General features: G+C 49.2%; 1 protein-coding gene across 1 annotated transcript in view; it reads right to left on the bottom strand.

The window, feature by feature from the left end:
* Positions 1–3,146, bottom strand: part of SPOCK1 (SPARC (osteonectin), cwcv and kazal like domains proteoglycan 1) — a 499,775-nt gene extending 496,629 nt beyond the window's left edge. The window contains exons 1-2 of the mRNA XM_035697008.2: positions 2,994–3,146; positions 2,212–2,397 (exon numbers count right to left, since the gene is read on the bottom strand). Coding sequence (XP_035552901.1) covers positions 2,212–2,397 — 186 coding nt within the window. The 5' untranslated portion in view covers positions 2,994–3,146. The remainder of the gene's footprint in view (positions 1–2,211; positions 2,398–2,993) is intronic.
* Between the last annotated feature and the right edge of the window lie 13,253 nt (positions 3,147–16,399).

A 16,399-nucleotide genomic window follows, 5' to 3' on the forward strand; every position in this document is an offset into this window, starting at 1 on the left:
ACTGAGATTTTTAACATTTTTAGATGTTTTTAATGGTATGCTGGATTAAATTATCATTTTTTAAAAAGATTTTATTTATTCATGAGACACAGAGAGAGAGGCAGAGACATAGGCAGAGGGAGAAGCAGGTTCCCTGCAGGGAGCTTGATGCAGGACTCAAGCCTGGATCCCAGGATCATGACCGGAGCCAAAGGCAGATGCTCAACCACTGAGCCACCCAGGTGCCCCTAAATTATCATTTTTAAAAGCATATATGCTGGTAAAAATACTAATTTAACACCTAAAATTCTCCAGAAACGAAAAAGTAGTGTGTCTGAATATAGAAGCATTTCTCTTTTTATTAAGCTTCAGATATTTTTACAACATTTAAGGCAGTATTCCCTAAACATAATAAGAATGACCAAGAACGTTTAATTAAAATATAGTTTTCCAGCAGTCACTCCAGAAATATGGAATCAGGCTCTCCAGAAGAGGAGTCTGGGTGCTAAAATTTAACAAACACCCCAGGTAAGCTTCATGATCAGTGAGGCCAACATGGTTAGTGTCAGGACAACACTGACCCAAGGATTTAAAAAAAAAAAAAAAAGTCACCATTTGCAAGCAAGATGAAAGAGAAAAGCTCAACTTTAAAAAATTTAAAGCTTAATAAAAAATAAGAATAATGTCTTGCTTGTGATATACCAAGACTAGAAACCCTCGAGCAGATACAAAAGCACAGGAAACCTTTCCACGCCCCGGAGGCCAACCAGCATGACTACTTCACTCCGACCTAGCTGCCACTCTAACCCAGGCATCCACAAAGGTGTCCCTTCTCTCTACCTGGCTCAAACCTTCTAGCAGGGTTAAGCATCTTCTTTGTCCCTCCATTCCATCAGAAATGTAATAAATTTTAAAAAGCAAAATGATTTCTACCCTACTGAGTCCATGAATGGATGCTTCTTTGGGGGCACCTTTGGGGCAGTTTGTCATCTCTCTCAGCCTCAGGCAAATAAGGTCATCACAGGATTCCTCCAAACTGAACAGAAAGAGGATGCAAGCCGGTTAACGGAGCAGGTCAGGGAGAGAGGGGGTGTGGAGGTGTGCCAGGGATCTCATGGCTGGGGGACTCAAAGAGGAAGTCTGCTGCCTAAGTAAAGCTCAAAATAACTGAAAGTTCATTGAAAGTGTTTGAAAGCACCTTTCTAGGAGAAGCCGCCCACACTCAACTTGAGAGAGGAGGAAGAGGGAGAGAGAGAAGAGGGATAAGCCCTCACTTGAGGCTGCAGGCATGCCTGCCGCCCAGGATGGGACCTGGAGAGGTGCTCTTTACAAAGTACAAGAAAATAACTGGGTTCACTGGGCCTCCTCAAACTCCCCCCACAAGGGTTTGGAGAGACCCGAAATGGGGGCTAAGACCAATCCAGGAAAGGCTGGGTGCCTCCCACACGCCTCTCACCTAAAGAGCCCTATGACAGGTACAGGGATCCAAGGGCAGGAATTCCTAACTCTAAGCATCAGACCAGTTTCTCTCCCAGTGCCCCCCCCCCCCGCCCACGCGCAGGGCCCCGCCACCCCCACCCCCACCCGGGAGGGCCTTTGAAAGAGCTGTCAGCAGCTCCCGGAGCACCCGAGGGGTTGCCATCTGCTGGAAACGCGGCGCCAGGTGCTCCTCGCCCTGCCTCCTCCGGGACCAACCTGGGGAGCAGCGCCCAGCCTTGGGGCAGGCACAGGCAGCGGACGTGCCCCGGGGAGCGGGCCCGGCCGCCCAGGCGCTCATCAGCACAGGGGCCAAGTCCCTGAGTGGCTGCTCCCTCTCCCAAGCGCCAGGTCCAGGCCAGCAGCCCCCATCCACGCCGTGCAGGCTGCAGCGGCCCGCGGCCGGCCCGCGTCTCTCTGACAGTCGGCGGGACTTGGCCCCACACCACACCTAGGGTCCGCAGCGCGGGTTCTCGGCGCAGCCTAGACGCGGCCCAACCTCGGCGGCCCCGGGAAGGGGGAAGGTAACCTTGGGGTCCCCGCCAGGCGAGCGTCCCGGCGGCCCCACCCCGGCACCCCGGCGCTGCCAGAACACCCCGGACCCGGGTCACGGCGGAGAGCGCCACGCTTCCAAGTTGTCTTCAAAGTTCCTGCCTGGCGCGAGGCAGCAACAAGCTGCGGCGGGAGGGGGAGGTCCGCGCCCCCGCCCCCGCCCCCCCCCCGCCCCCCGCCGGGCCCGGCCGCAGCGGTACTCACGTCTCGAAAGCGGTTCCAGTACTTGTCCCGGTCGTACTGGGAGACGGTGCTCAGCCACTGGTCATTGTCTAGGAAATTGCCGTTGTTGGGGCCCGCGCCCCCCGCCGGCGCGTCCAGGTGCCGGCTCTCCACCTGCAGGAAGCACCACGCCGCGGCCGCCGCCGCCAGCACCGCGATCGCGGGCATCTGTGGGCAGGGGGCGTGGGGGGGGTGAGGCGGGAGGGCAGGGCCGGGGGTCCCCTCCCCGCGGTGCCCCGGGGTCTCGGCGCCTCCGCCTCCCGCGCGGCCGTGGGGGCCGGGGATCTCACCCCGCACCCCTGGGGCGCCTGCCGCGGATGCCGAGGCCCCGGGACCCCTCTCACGATGGGAGGGGGCTTAGTTACCCACGAAGAGGCTGCGTCACAGATCAGGGGCTGCCACCAAACTACAGAGGACCCCTGTCGCCGATTCTCGGGGCGCCCCGCAGACCGCCACTCTGAGACCAGGGCTCCCAGCACCCCCCCAAGAAACCGGGGGCCCTGGATGGGCAAGCCGCACTCCCAGAGAGGCGCCTGGAGCTCCGGGCGCGGAGCAGGAGGGCAGGGCTCCGGGCCGCAGCCGAGGCTCCGGGCGAGCGGGGTGCGGGGAGGAGGACCCGAGGGGGCCCCCTTCTCCGGCCCTGCCGCCTCGGCGAGGGGGGCGCGCGGAGACACCCCCGGGGCTCCGGCCCTGCCAGCCTCCCGGGGGCCGCGGGAGGTCCCAACTACGCCAAGTTGGGGCGCCGGCTTCCGCGGGGCACGTACCGTGGGGGCCGGCCGGGTCCCCGCGTCCGAGTTCCTGGCGCTCGCGCGGCGCGGTCGCGGAGGAGGCTGCCCGCCGGCTGCTGCCCGGCTGGCTCCCCGCTGCTGCCCGGCTGATCCCCGGGCTCCTCCGCCCGCCGCCGCGCGTCCGGCCGCTTTGTGAGCCCGCAGCGCTCTGGCTGCGCTCGCTCTCCGCTGGCTCGGGCGCGGCGACCGCGGGCGGAGGAGCCCGAGCGCACGAGCCGAGGCCTCTGGCGACCCCTGGCGGCCGCCGCCGCCCGCCGCCCGCCGCCCGCCGCCCGCCGCCCGCCGCCCGCCGCCCGCCGCCCGCCGCCCGCCGCCCGCCGCCCGCCGCCGGCCCTGGCCCCGCCGCCCGCCCCTGGCCAGCAGCCCGCGAAGCCGCGATCCACGCAGCGCCACGCGGGGCTCAAAGGAGCCTTCAGCTCAAGCCGCCACGGCCCTCGGGGGCACTGCGGGCGCAACGGCAGGACGCGCCCCGTTTACACATCCCCGAGAGGCCGGCCGGCGGGCCACCCCGCTCAGAATCACCGGGGCCCCCCTGGGGCAGGAGAGGGCAGGAGAGGGCTTAAAATGCCATTCCTGCCTCAGGCCCCAGACTGGCTGCAGCAGCATTCCTCAGGGCCCCCCACTCCCCGAGGCGTGTGAGTGTCTGCGCCCCTGGCCGGTCCTGGTCGTGTGCCACCTGCGCCCCTGCACTCCCGTGCCCCACACCATGCCCATGGCTGTCAATCCCTCTAAACAGTCCATCTGGCCTCCTTGTCTCCAGTTTCCACATCCGCATATCCCCTCGGCATCCCTCTGCAGAGAAGCCCAAGTCTGCTTCTGTTCCCCAACCTTGAGGACTGGCCCCTGGCACCAGCCTGTTGGATTTTCCTCAAGGGCAGGAAGAGGAAAACTTGACCAGGCTTCAGGAACAGGACACATCGGGGGAGGGAAGTAAGGGGTGATGGGCGGGTTGGGGGGGGGGGGGGCTGGACTTAACCTCCCCCTCCCCCACCCTCACCCTCTGGTTTCCAGTACCTGGTCAAAATGGGCTGGAGAGGAATTGGTGCAGTGCTCTATCTGCATACGGGTGACCCTCACTTGCCACCCTTCTCCCTGTACGACCACACCCCATTCCCCAGACACCCCAGCGCTCTTTTAAAACAAGTCTGATGCACTCACCTCGCTTTCTTCAACACACACGTGGAAAAACCCTTCATGTGGCTTTCCTGATAAAAACCAGATCAGTGATGCCCCAAGACCCTGCACATCTGTCTCCACTCCAGCTGCCTCTCCCGCGGTGCCTTCCTCCTTCCCTGGTTCCTTGGACAAGTGGGTCTTGGTACAGACCCTGGTGGGGATAGGCTTCCCCCAGCACTGGAGGCTCACCCTGCCTGGCCACGGTCCACACCCACCCCAACACGGGCCTCACTGATTCACCCTTGTAGTTTACACATCCTGACCTCTTCAGAGTAGCTCTTGCCAGACCTGTGCACCAGGCCAACACCCTAATGAGGCTCTCCTTGAGAACACACTTTTCCAGCTGTCAGCTCTCAGCACCTGAAATCCCTTATTCTGTGTGCGTGCTCCCAACTGGGCTGCATTGATAGGAAGACAGAGGCCATGCTTGGCTTGCTCACCTCTGCTCCCACTGCCCAGAGCCATACTCCTGACACAGGGTGAATGCTCAGAAGATATTTGATGAATGAATGAATGAATGAATGAATGAATGAATGAATGAATGAATGGTACCCAGCCACACTTAGCCAACATTCCCCAACCTGTGTGACAAGGTCAGTTATAAGGTGTGCCACAAAAGATTTTGGTCGCATATAGTATCATGTGTAGAAATTGGATTGTGATTTTTTCCTAAAAAGTAGCAGATGCTTATCCGAACATTATTCTGACTGATTTACATTCCTAGAAGCATTCTTGAAAGGGAGAAAAAGGCGTGGAGGCACCGCTATGTATTGGGGACTGCATGTCATCCACAGTTTATTTCATCGTGGAAATAGGTTAGGTTTTTCGTGTCCTGGCTACATCCAAGTGAGAGAGGTTTAGAAATGATGGAGAGAGCGTTTCTTAGTTTTCAAAGAAACCCAACCAAGCCACCACTTCCCCATTTCTCTGCCCAATTTGACAGCAAAGCTTCTCCCAAGAGTTGTCCCCAAATGTCATTCAGCCTCCTCAGCTCCAGTTCGTTCTTTCTTCCACCCACTCGAATGTGCTTCTCATCCTCAGTGACTAACTGAAGTGACTTGTCACCATCAGCAACCTCCTCCAAGTCATCACACTGAGTGGGAGACCTCAGTCCTCCCCTTCTTGGCCTCTGAGAGGTTCCAGGAGGCTCCTGTGGCACCAGCCCTGCTGCCTTTCCCACTCCCTGCTGGTCCCTCCCACCAGTCAGTTTCAGGGTGCAGGTCTGGGCCCTCGGCTCTGTCTACACCGTGTCCCTGGGTATTGACATCCAGTCCTGCGCCGAGATTCTGCAGGTACATTTCCAGCCCAGAAGTGTATAATGACTTCCAGCTACATGTCCAACTTCGTACTTGCCATTGCCACCACCCATCCCATGGGATGTCAGACTTCCAGGTGAAAGCAGGTGTCTAGATTTTCCTCCATGCACCTGTGCTCTGAAATACTGTTGCAGTAAGTGTATCCCTGTGTTCACAGCTGCGAAGACCAGACCCCTAGGAGGCACCTTCAGTCTCTTGGCCTCCCTGGTGCCTTGCCTCCTGTCTGTCAGCCAGCTGACCCATCCCACTGCCCAGCACCCCTGCAGCCCAGCACCCCTGCAGCCCATCCACTTGAGTTCTCCAGCATGGTGCCCCCAGGTCCCCACAGCCACTGCCTGTCACCTGGAGGACTGGGGCTCCTTGGTTAGTTTCCCTAATTCCTTCCTTTCCCCTCCAATCCATGATCATTCAGGATAATCACTGTCAAACAGAAATCACTCCCTTGAAAAAACCGCTCAATGGCTCACAGTGACACTGAAACAAGAATCCAGACTCCTTCCTGGGACTGATCCAGCCCTGCACCATCTGGCCCCCGCCCCTCCCTCCCTTCCCCCCTCCTACTCTCTGGATTCTAGCCACACTCCTTGTCACGGTTTTGCACACATGCCAAGCATGTTCTCACCCCAGGTACTCGGCACTGGCCAGGTCCTTTGCCTCAAGTGCACTTCACAGGTGAGCTCTTCCTTGGCAGTCAGATTGCAGCTTGGTGTCACCACCTCATGGAAGGCCTCCCTGATCACCACATCTAAGACAGGCCCACCCTAGCCCAGCTGCATCACCACTCTCCATTCTTGTACCTGGCAGTCCCATTAGAGTATTTGGTTCCTCCATCACTCTCTTTCCCAATCCAATTATTCATTCCAGAAGGACATACATAGCATCTTTCTTACTCCTGTATCCCCAGGCTTTATCTCAATAAACATGTATCCATGAATGAATGAATGAATGAATGCAAATCCCATAGCCCTTCATGCATTCAAAAGTTTGAAAACTGTCTAGAGGCATTTCTTCTGGTAGGCCTTGGATCCCTTGTCCTGCAGATCCAAGCTCCGTTTTTCTGGCAGGGCCTGTCCCCAGTTTAATCAGAGGGCATCTGCTCTTGGCCAGTCTCCAACTTCACAACTGGAACCTTCCCTGGAACCACCCACTAGGGTGGGAAGGGCAGCCAGAGCACCACGGGCAGGTGTGGGGGTGCTGGATCTGGCCAGAGCCGTGAAAGGACATAACCTTGAAACAGGGGCAAGGAGGCTGGAAGCTGGAGACCTGCCATCAGCGCAGCCAGCACTTGAGGGCAGAAATGTCAGATTTATTCGGCTGTGGGAAGTACCCGCGACCAAAATCAATACTGAGCCTTGGGGCTGTATTTCTGCTTTTCATTGGCTTACGCACAACTATAATAACTCCTTGTTTTAACATAGTTCTTATTTCCAAAGTGCTCCACATGTTTTATTTTCAGTTTAATGGATCCTCATACACGTGCTCCCGGGGAGTCTGAAAGCAGACATAACTATCACCATTTTATGCTGAGGATAGGGGAGCAGAGAAAGGTTAGATGCACTGCTGAAGGTCACAGAAGGAGGTAGATGGATCTCGTAGTGGGAAGTTCTAAGGGTAGCCCCCACTCCACGATGCAATGATGACTAGAATGATGACCACCCATGGGGCTCCATGGGATAAGAGAGGTGCCTGAGAAACTCACCTTGTCATCAACCCAGATTTATTTTCAGCCACAGACTCCTAGATACCTCCTACATGGCATCTCCATTTGGCCATTTCACTGCCACTTTGAATTCAGGATGTCCAAAACCGAGTGCCTGAGCCATGACTCCTAACTAAACCTGCTCCCCCACCTGTGACCCCATCTCAGGAAAACCAGCACCACCCCAAATGCCAGTGTCATTCTGACCTCCTCCTCAGCCCCCACTTTCTATGAATCACCAATATGTCAAGTCTACCTCTGCAGTATTTCCAGCTCCAGCCACACTGCCCACTGCTGCACCTCTAGAGTCCACGCCCCCACCACCTTTCATCTGCACTGCATGGAGCCTCTTACAAGGGTCTCTGCCTCTCTGGTAGACATATGTCATTTACTCCCCAAGCAGGCACCAGAGCAAGTAGTCCTCTCTCAGTATAAACGTGACCCCTTCTCTCTCCTTACTGACCTGCCTGTGCTGGCAGGATGAAGATCAAGCACCTAATCATGATTCCCTCTACACTCTGCTGAGCCTGGGTGCCACCAGGCCTCTTGTCCCACATATCCCTTTCCTCCGTTCCCTCTCATCACCTGCGCCCTGCCCCCTCGACCTCAGGGCCTATTTGTGGGGGCTCCCTACAGCCTGGATACTCTCCTCACTCGCTGCCCTTCTGGCCAGCCCCTGCTCACCTTTCAGGTTACAGCTTCACACCAAGTCCTCAGAAAAGCCTCTCCTGGCCCCAGCATCCTCACCACACTCATCGGAGCTGCATAATGTCAATCTCCTACCAGACATTCAGGGCACAGGGGTCTGGGCATGTCTGTCTTGTTTGCTGTTGACCCTAATACAATGCTTAAAAAAGCATCTGGTACCTAGTAGGTACACAGTAAATATTGAGTGAATCAGTGAATGCTTATAGTTCAATGTCTTTATTTCCTTCCCTTCTTGAAAGCAAAGAAGCTCCCAGATTTATGTCGATATCTTAACCCCTAAACACTCCATAGATGGAAGCTGACAGCAAAAAGGGATGACATGACCACTCCATTCCCAGGCTGTTCTGCTGGTTTGAGGCTGAACACATGCTGGCCCCAAGAAGAGGAAAAATGAAATAGGTGCATTTCTTGGCACCACTGAAAAGAGGTCACCTAGCAGAGCCTATAACTTTTATGAAGATGCCGATTTCAACTATCGATTATATGTATACAACCAATCCAGGCTCACTCCATCTTCCTACATCCCCCATGGCCATTCCCACCCCACACACATACCGTCTTGCTTTCTTCCCCCCATGCAGAGCCATGGTATATGGCTAACCCAGCTTGGGAGAAATTGATTTTAAGCAAATGAATACCTTACAAATAAATGAAAATAACCATCAGTAAAGACTAATGACCAAGCAACTACCTAGGGACAAAGAAGAGGGAGCCAAAGTTCTGACCACAGGGAGAGAAAAAAAGAGAGAGTGACAATATCAGGACCACTTGCTGACATGCACTGGACATGTTACAGATCCTGCAATCCTATGTGTCATCTAATATATTGTTCACAACAACCCCCTATGAAATAGGCACCAAAATAAGCCGCATTTCACAGATGGAGACACTGAGTCTCAGAGTTGTGTTACCACTCATCCAGGATCCCTCAGAGAATAAATAGAAGAGTCAGGATTCGAACTAGGCACTACCTGATGTCAAAGGTTCCCTATGATCCAACAGAGCACTCAACCCCACCACTGCCATCTCCCTCCCTGCCCTCTGCGTTTCCCTCACCTCCCACACTAATTCTCACACTAGTGAAGTCACCTTTTCATGTAAATGGGCTGTTCCTAATTCATTTATACACAATATCTGTTGTTTTCATGAAGTTTAGTGCCCATTCCCATGAAATGTATAGACTAGTCAGCAAGACGTTAAAATGGGAAATCATGCTAATTATTTACAATCCTAACTGTCTGTACTTCAGAAGGCACTGACACTCAGAAAACTATAGAACACTCATGAAAGAAATTGAGGAAGATACAAAGAAATGGAAAAACATTCCATGCTCATGGAATGGAAGAACAAATATTGTTAAAATCCCTATGTTACCTAGAGCAATCTATACATTCAATGCCATCCCTATCAAAATCCATCAACATTTTTCACAGAGCTGGGACAAAGAATCCTCAGATTTGTACAGAACCAGAAAAGACCCCAATTAGCCAAAGGAATGTTGAAAAAGAAAACCAAAGCTGATGGCACCACAATTCTGGACTTCAAGCTCTATTACAAAGCTGTAATCACCAAGGCAGTGTGATACTGGCACAGAAACAGACACACAGATCAATGGAACAGAATAGAGAACTCAGAAATGGACCCTCAAATCTACAGTCAACTAATACTCTTCAACAAAGCAGAAAAGAATATCCAATGGAAAAAAAGACAGTCTCTTCAACAAATGGTATTGGGAAAATTGGACAGCCACATGCAGAAGACTGAAACTGGACCATTTCCTCACATTATAAACAAAAATAAATTCAAAATGGACGGAAGACCTAAATGTGACATGGAATCCATCAAAATCCTGGAGGAGAACACAGGCAGCAATCTCTTTGACCTCAGCCACAGCAACTTCTTGCTAAATGCATCTCCAAAGACAAGAGAAATAAAGGGGAAAAATGGGACTTTGTCAAGATTAAAAGCATTTGCATGCCAAAGGAAATAGTCTACAAAAACAAAAGGCAACCTACAGAATGGGAGGAGATATTTGCAAATGACACATCAGATAAAGAATAGTATCCAAAATCTATAAAGAACTTATCAAACTCAACACCCAAAAAACAAATAATCCAATAAAGAAATGGGCAGAAGACATGAACACACATTTCTCCAAAGACATACAAGTGGCCAACAGAGAACATGAAAAATGCTCAACATCACTAGGCATCAGGGAAATATAAATCAAAACCGCAATGAGATACCACCTCACACCAATCTGAATGGCTAAAATTAACAAGTCAGGAAATGACAGATGTTGGCAAGGATGTGGAGTAAGGGGAACCCTCTTGCATTGTTAGTGGGAATGCAAGTTGATACAGCTGCTCTGAAAAATAGTATGGAGGTTCCTCAGAAAGTTGAAAATAGAGCTACCCTACGATCCAGCAATTGCACTACTATTTACCCCAAAGATACAAATGTAGTGACCCAAAGGGGCATCTGCACCCCAATGTTTGTACCAGCGTTGTCCATTATAGCCAAACTATGGAAAGAGCCCAGACATCCATCCATAGATGAATGGCTAAAGAAGATGTGGGATATATATATGATGGACTATTACTCAGTCATCAAAAAAATGAAATCTTGCCATTTTCAATGACGTGGTTGGAACTAGAGGATATTATGCTAAGTGAAATAAGTCAATGAGAGAAAGACAATTACCATAAGATCTCACTCATGTGGAATTTAAGAAACAAAAGAGGATCATAGGGGAAGGGGGGAAAATAAAACAAGACGAAATCAGAGAAGGAGATAAACCATAAGAGACTCTTAATCATAGGAAAGAAACAGGGTTGCTGGAGGAGAGGTGGGTAGGGACACAGGTAACTAGATGACAGGCATTAAGGAGGACACATGATGTAATGAGCCCTGGGTATTATATATAATTGGTGAATCACTGACTTATACCTCTGAAACCAATAATACATTATGTTAATTAATTAAATTTAATTAAGAAAAAAAGGCAGTGACAGCTGTGACTCCTTGAACATGGTACCGAAGGGCTTAACAAAACTAGGGATCCATGATGAGGATGTAACGTCATCAGCATGGAGTGTAAAATAGTATTTGAGTGCCAAGGGCCACATGCTTGGTCCTCATCCAGGAACTCTAAGGCCCTCTCCACCTCAGAGCAATGGCTGTTTACGGGACACCTGGTGAAATGGGGTGAGGTACTATCTTAACCCAACTCTGTGGCTCTGCGGGGAAAATCTAATCAGGTGCCTAAGGATTGTGGAACAGACACTTCCAGGGACAAATGCATCTGTGAAAAGTCCCTGGGGATGGGAAGGCAACCTCAGAATCTTCATTTAATCATTCAACAATCAGCTATGGAACAGATCCTTTATGCCAGGCTAGATGACCCTTGGGACACAACAGTTGAATGGGACAGATAGAGCCCCTGCCCTCAAGGGGCTTACTTATTCTAATAGGGAAGACCTCACTGGTGATTTGCAGCACTGGAGGCAAGCTTGTTTGGCCAGCTGGAGAAAAATCATCTCTGTGTGATTCCTCTATGTTTTTGCAGGTAGGTCCCCAAAAATCTGACACCCCTCTGCCTAGAACATTTTCCCAGTTCTCCAGTGCCTAAAACAATCCCTGGAGTTTGTAAGACACTGTCAGTTGTCAGATGCATCCCATTTCGGAGAAGTTAAAACAGCATACATCAACAAAACAATGTAATGCTTACCTCATATTACTATCAAGAGGATCTGGAGAGCTTAATTAACTTGCTCAGGATTATAAGGGATCTGATCCCAGGCATCCAGAGATGGATCCCAAGTCCATCTCCTACACCTTGAGGTGGAGATGGAGTAAAGTGGCCTCACTCCATTCCCCTTATACTATACTCTGAGATGGGAAATAGGAAGAACCTCATCTATGTTGAGTGAACAATAAGCCCTTGGAGACTTGAAGACAATTTTCTTTTCCCCTCCCACAAAAGCCATCTAAGCTCCTTTTTTCCACTAACTTGGTGTTCATTTAAAGATGAGAAAAACACCCATGTGTTGGCATCAACCTTTGTACAGAGTACAAAGATTCACAGGGGGCTGCCAGGGACCTTCTTCCCTCTCAGGAACAATGCTAGAATTCTGCATTCAGACGTGTTTTGGTTTGGGGATCATGCAGCTTCACAAGGTGGAGGCTAGGGATTGCCTTGTCCACAGAGAGCTTGGTGGTGTCGCCAGAGAGCAAGGCCTGGTCAAAGAGGTCCCAACTCAGCAAGGATCCCAAGATTGAGCACAAAAATTCAGTTCCTCATGAAGGAAGCTCTCCAAGAATCTTTCAAGCTGAGATGGAGATGACAGAGCAAATTTTGAGCTGGAGAAGCCACACAGAGCCAAGTGGACCTCAGAAACACAATAAAATAAATCAGACTAGTCTGCTGAGCCCTCAGAGGAGCCCAAGTGTTAACTATCTTACTGGAACATGAACTAACAGGAAAGGATTTCTAAGACTATTTAGCAACTAGCTTGAACTAAAACCAAATTTTCTGTAAATATTTCCTACCCCAATTCCTCAAATGGAATATAGATGAGTCAGGAATGACCTACACACTCAATTGAACCAGCTTAGGCCCCCAGGAATGAACAATGCTACGAAGGCATCATCTCAAGGCAAGACAGTTCCAGAAGGCCTTGATGGATCAGTGGGAAGACACAAACCTTCATCACTGCACTAACTACACAGAGCCTGGGGGTTCTGGTGAACCTTGGTTCAAATACCACTTCAGCCTCCTCCTACTAGCTAAGGACTTTCAGATTAGTTGATTAATCCCTCCAGACTCCTTTGTTTGCCTGTAAAATGAAGAAAATAATGGTGTACCTTCTTTATAGGGCTGTGAGGAGGCAACTTACCATGTGATTTCTTATGAAAATCTCACATATGAGGCTCACACAGACAGACACATTCACCCCCTTAGAAACTGAAAAACATAGGCTCAGAGTAAAAATTGTAATCACTGGGCAGCCCCGGTGGCTCAGTGGTTTAGCGCAGCCTTCGGCCCGGGATGTGATCCTGGAGACCTGGGATTGAGTCCCACGTCAGGCTCCCTGCATAGCGCCTGCTTCTCCTTCTGCCTGTGTCTCTGCCACCCCCTCCCCTGTCTGTCTCTGTCATGAATAAATAAATAAAATCTTTTTAAAAAATTGTAATCAGGGGATCCCTCGGTGGCTCAGCGATTTGACGCCTGCCTTTGGCCCAGGGCGTGATGCTGGGGTCCCGGGATCGAGTCCCACGTCGGGCTCCCGGCATGGAGCCTGCTTCTCCCGCTGCTTGTGTCCCTGCCTGTCTCTCATGAATAAATGAATAAAATCTTTAAAAAAAAATTGTAATCACATACTCCTCTCCACTAGATTTGTCTTAAAAGTCAAAGTATTGGGAAGACTTTGCCTGGCTACACACAGATTTGCCTATAATTTACAGATGCCTACAACTATGAAAGACATCGTCAAGGAATTTGCAAGTTAAATTTGTATCATTTCACTCAAGGCATGGAGTAACAATGGAGTTATCAAACCAGGGAGAACTGTAGGGGAGACAGCAGAGGTCCCCAGCTCTCCCAAGATCTTCAGTGGGATAACACTAGATTTGGAAAGTTAGCATGTGCCCAACAAAGGCATATCATTCAGGTTATTTAAATATTGGCTATAAAACCCATGAAGCAATATGGAGTCACATAGGGTAATAAAAGAAAAAATCTAGTTGTAGAACTGGATGTCCAGAAGGATTTCAGCAGGAAACAAGGTTAAAAAAAAAAAAAAAAAAAAAGTAAACACACCAGACTAGCGGTGGCTATGTTAAGGCAGAACTGTGGGCAGTGTTCTTTCCCTTCTTCCAAAGATATCTCAATGTGGAAGTAGAACAGAAATAGTATATCCTATATTAGGAGCATATACCCTAGAGTTAGAGACCTGGGTTTGGATCTCAGCTCTGTCACTTGACGCCTCTGCGATTTCCACAAGTTTTTCACTCCCTACATGCTTCCATTTACTTATTTGTAGTATGTAAGTAATGACAACCCATACCTATCAGGATTTGGGGAAGATAATAGCATATGCATGCAAGACTTTGAACCATATCTGCTCAATTAATTTTAAATGAGTATTCATAAGAAAAAGGAGAATCTCACTCTTCAATCCTCTTTATCATTGGAGATTGGCCAATAGTGGCTGCTTTTCTGCTGATTCTTGTCATTCCTCATTGCTAATGAAGGCAGTGGAGAGAAAATTAGTTTGGGAGTTATGAGGCCCAATTTTTTTGAAAGAGAAAGAGAAAGAGAGAGAGAGAGAGAGAGAGAGAAAGAAAGAAAGAAAGAAAGAAAGAAAGAAAGAAAGAAAGAAAGAAAGAAAGAAAGAAAAAGAAAAGAAAAAAAAGAAAAGAAAAGAAAAGAAAAGAATTAAAGAATTTGGTTATTTGAGGGGGAAGGCACAAGTAGAGGGAGGAACAAAGAGGAGGGAGTAGAAGAAGAAAGAACCTCATGCAGACTCCATGCTGAGCACAGAGTGTAATGTGGGGCTCAGTCTCAGGAGCCTGAGATCATGACATGAGCCGAAACCAAGAGTTGGACGGTTAACTGACTGAGCCACCCAGGTGCTCTGTGAGGCCCAATTAATGCTATATTTTCCTGGATGTTCCTAGGAATCTGTTTCTCCTCCCCTAAAATGGGCTATAGCACCTCTACCCCAGCATTTAACTCCGAGGAGGTATAAGGTGTGCCTTTGACATTAACAGTTGAAGTGTCCGTATACTTTGAATCCATTACAAAGAAAATTCAAACAAATCAGTAAAGAATGAAGCAATAAGAAAATGGGCAAAGGCTTTGAACAGACAATTCACCAAAGAAATACAAATGGCAAATTATGAGCCAACTGCCTAGTAACTAAAACAAAAGCATGTTAAAATAATAACTACCTATCAAAATTGCAAAGATTTCTTTACTCACTATTTTCTGGTTGGCAGATATGGGGAAAAGTCCCCTTCCTACACTGTCTGTGGGCTTAGAAACTAGCAAAAGGCTCCTGGAGGCCAAGTTCATGGTATTTATTTTAAGAGCCAAAAAAAGATTTGTGACCTTTCACTTTACAACTTCACCCATAGGAATTTAGCCTAGTAAGATAATTTAGATTTATCAACACTGATGTTCTTCTTGGCATTATTTATAATAGTGAAAACTTGGAAACAATCTAAATGTCTAGAAATGGGACTAGTTAAATAAAATACATTTATATGAAAGAACACTAAGTGTCTAGCAAGATGTTGCTGTGGCCAAGGTCAAAGATGTTGCTGCCTGTATTCTCCTCTAGGATTTTGATGAATTCTGTGTCACATTTAGGTCTTCCATCCATTTGGAATTTATTTTTGTTTATGGTATAAGAAAATGATCCAGTTTCATTCTTCTGCTTGTGGATGCCCAATTTTCCCAACACCATTTGTTAGAGAGACTATCTTTTTTCCATTGGATAGTCTCTCCTGCTTTGTCAAAGATCAGCTGACCATAGAGTTGAAGGTCCATTTCTGGCTTTTCTATTCCATTCTATTGATCTATGTGTCTGTTTTTGTTCCAATACCATACTATCTTAATGATTACAGCTTTGCAGTACAGCTTGAAGTCCGGAACCGTGATGCCTCTGGCTCTGGTTTTCGTGCTTGACATCATTTGGCATCAGGGAACTACAAATCAAAACCATAATGAGACACTACCTCACACCGATCTGAATGGCTAAAATTAACAACTCAGGAAATGACAGATGTTGGCAAGGATGCAGAAAGGGGAAACTTCTTGCACTGTTGGTGGGAATGCAAGCTGGTGTAGCCACTCTGGAAAACAGTATAGAAGTTCCTCAAAAACTTATTAATAGAAATACCCTATATATAACTCAGCAACTGCACTACTAGGTTTTATCCAAAGGATACAAATAGTGATTCAAAGGGGCATCTGCACACCAATATTTATAGCAGTGATGTCCACAATAGCCAAACTATGGAAAGAGCCCAGATGTCCATTGGCAAATGAATGGAAAATGTGGTGTGACTGAGAATGGGGAAAATTAACAAGGCAGGAAACAACCAATGTTGGAGAGGATGTGGAGAAAGGGGAACCCTCTTGCACTCTTGGTGGGAAGGTGAACTGGTACAGCCACTCTGGAAAACTGTGTGGAGGTTCCTCCAAGAGTTAAAAATAGATCTGCCCTATGACCCAGCAATTGCACTGCTGGGGATTTACCCCAAAGATACAGATGCAGTGAAATGCTGGGACACCTGCACCCCGATGTTTCTAGCAGCAATGTCCACAGTAGCCAAACTGTGGAAGGAGCCTCGGTGTCCATCAAAAGATGAATGGATAAAGAAGATGTGGTCTATGTATACAATGGAATATTCCTCAGCCATTAGAAATGACAAATACCCACCATTTGCTTCAACGTGGATGGACCTGGAGGGTA

Source organism: Canis lupus, chromosome 11 (assembly GCF_003254725.2).
Source record: "Canis lupus dingo isolate Sandy chromosome 11, ASM325472v2, whole genome shotgun sequence".
NCBI classification, from domain to species: Eukaryota; Metazoa; Chordata; class Mammalia; order Carnivora; family Canidae; genus Canis; species Canis lupus.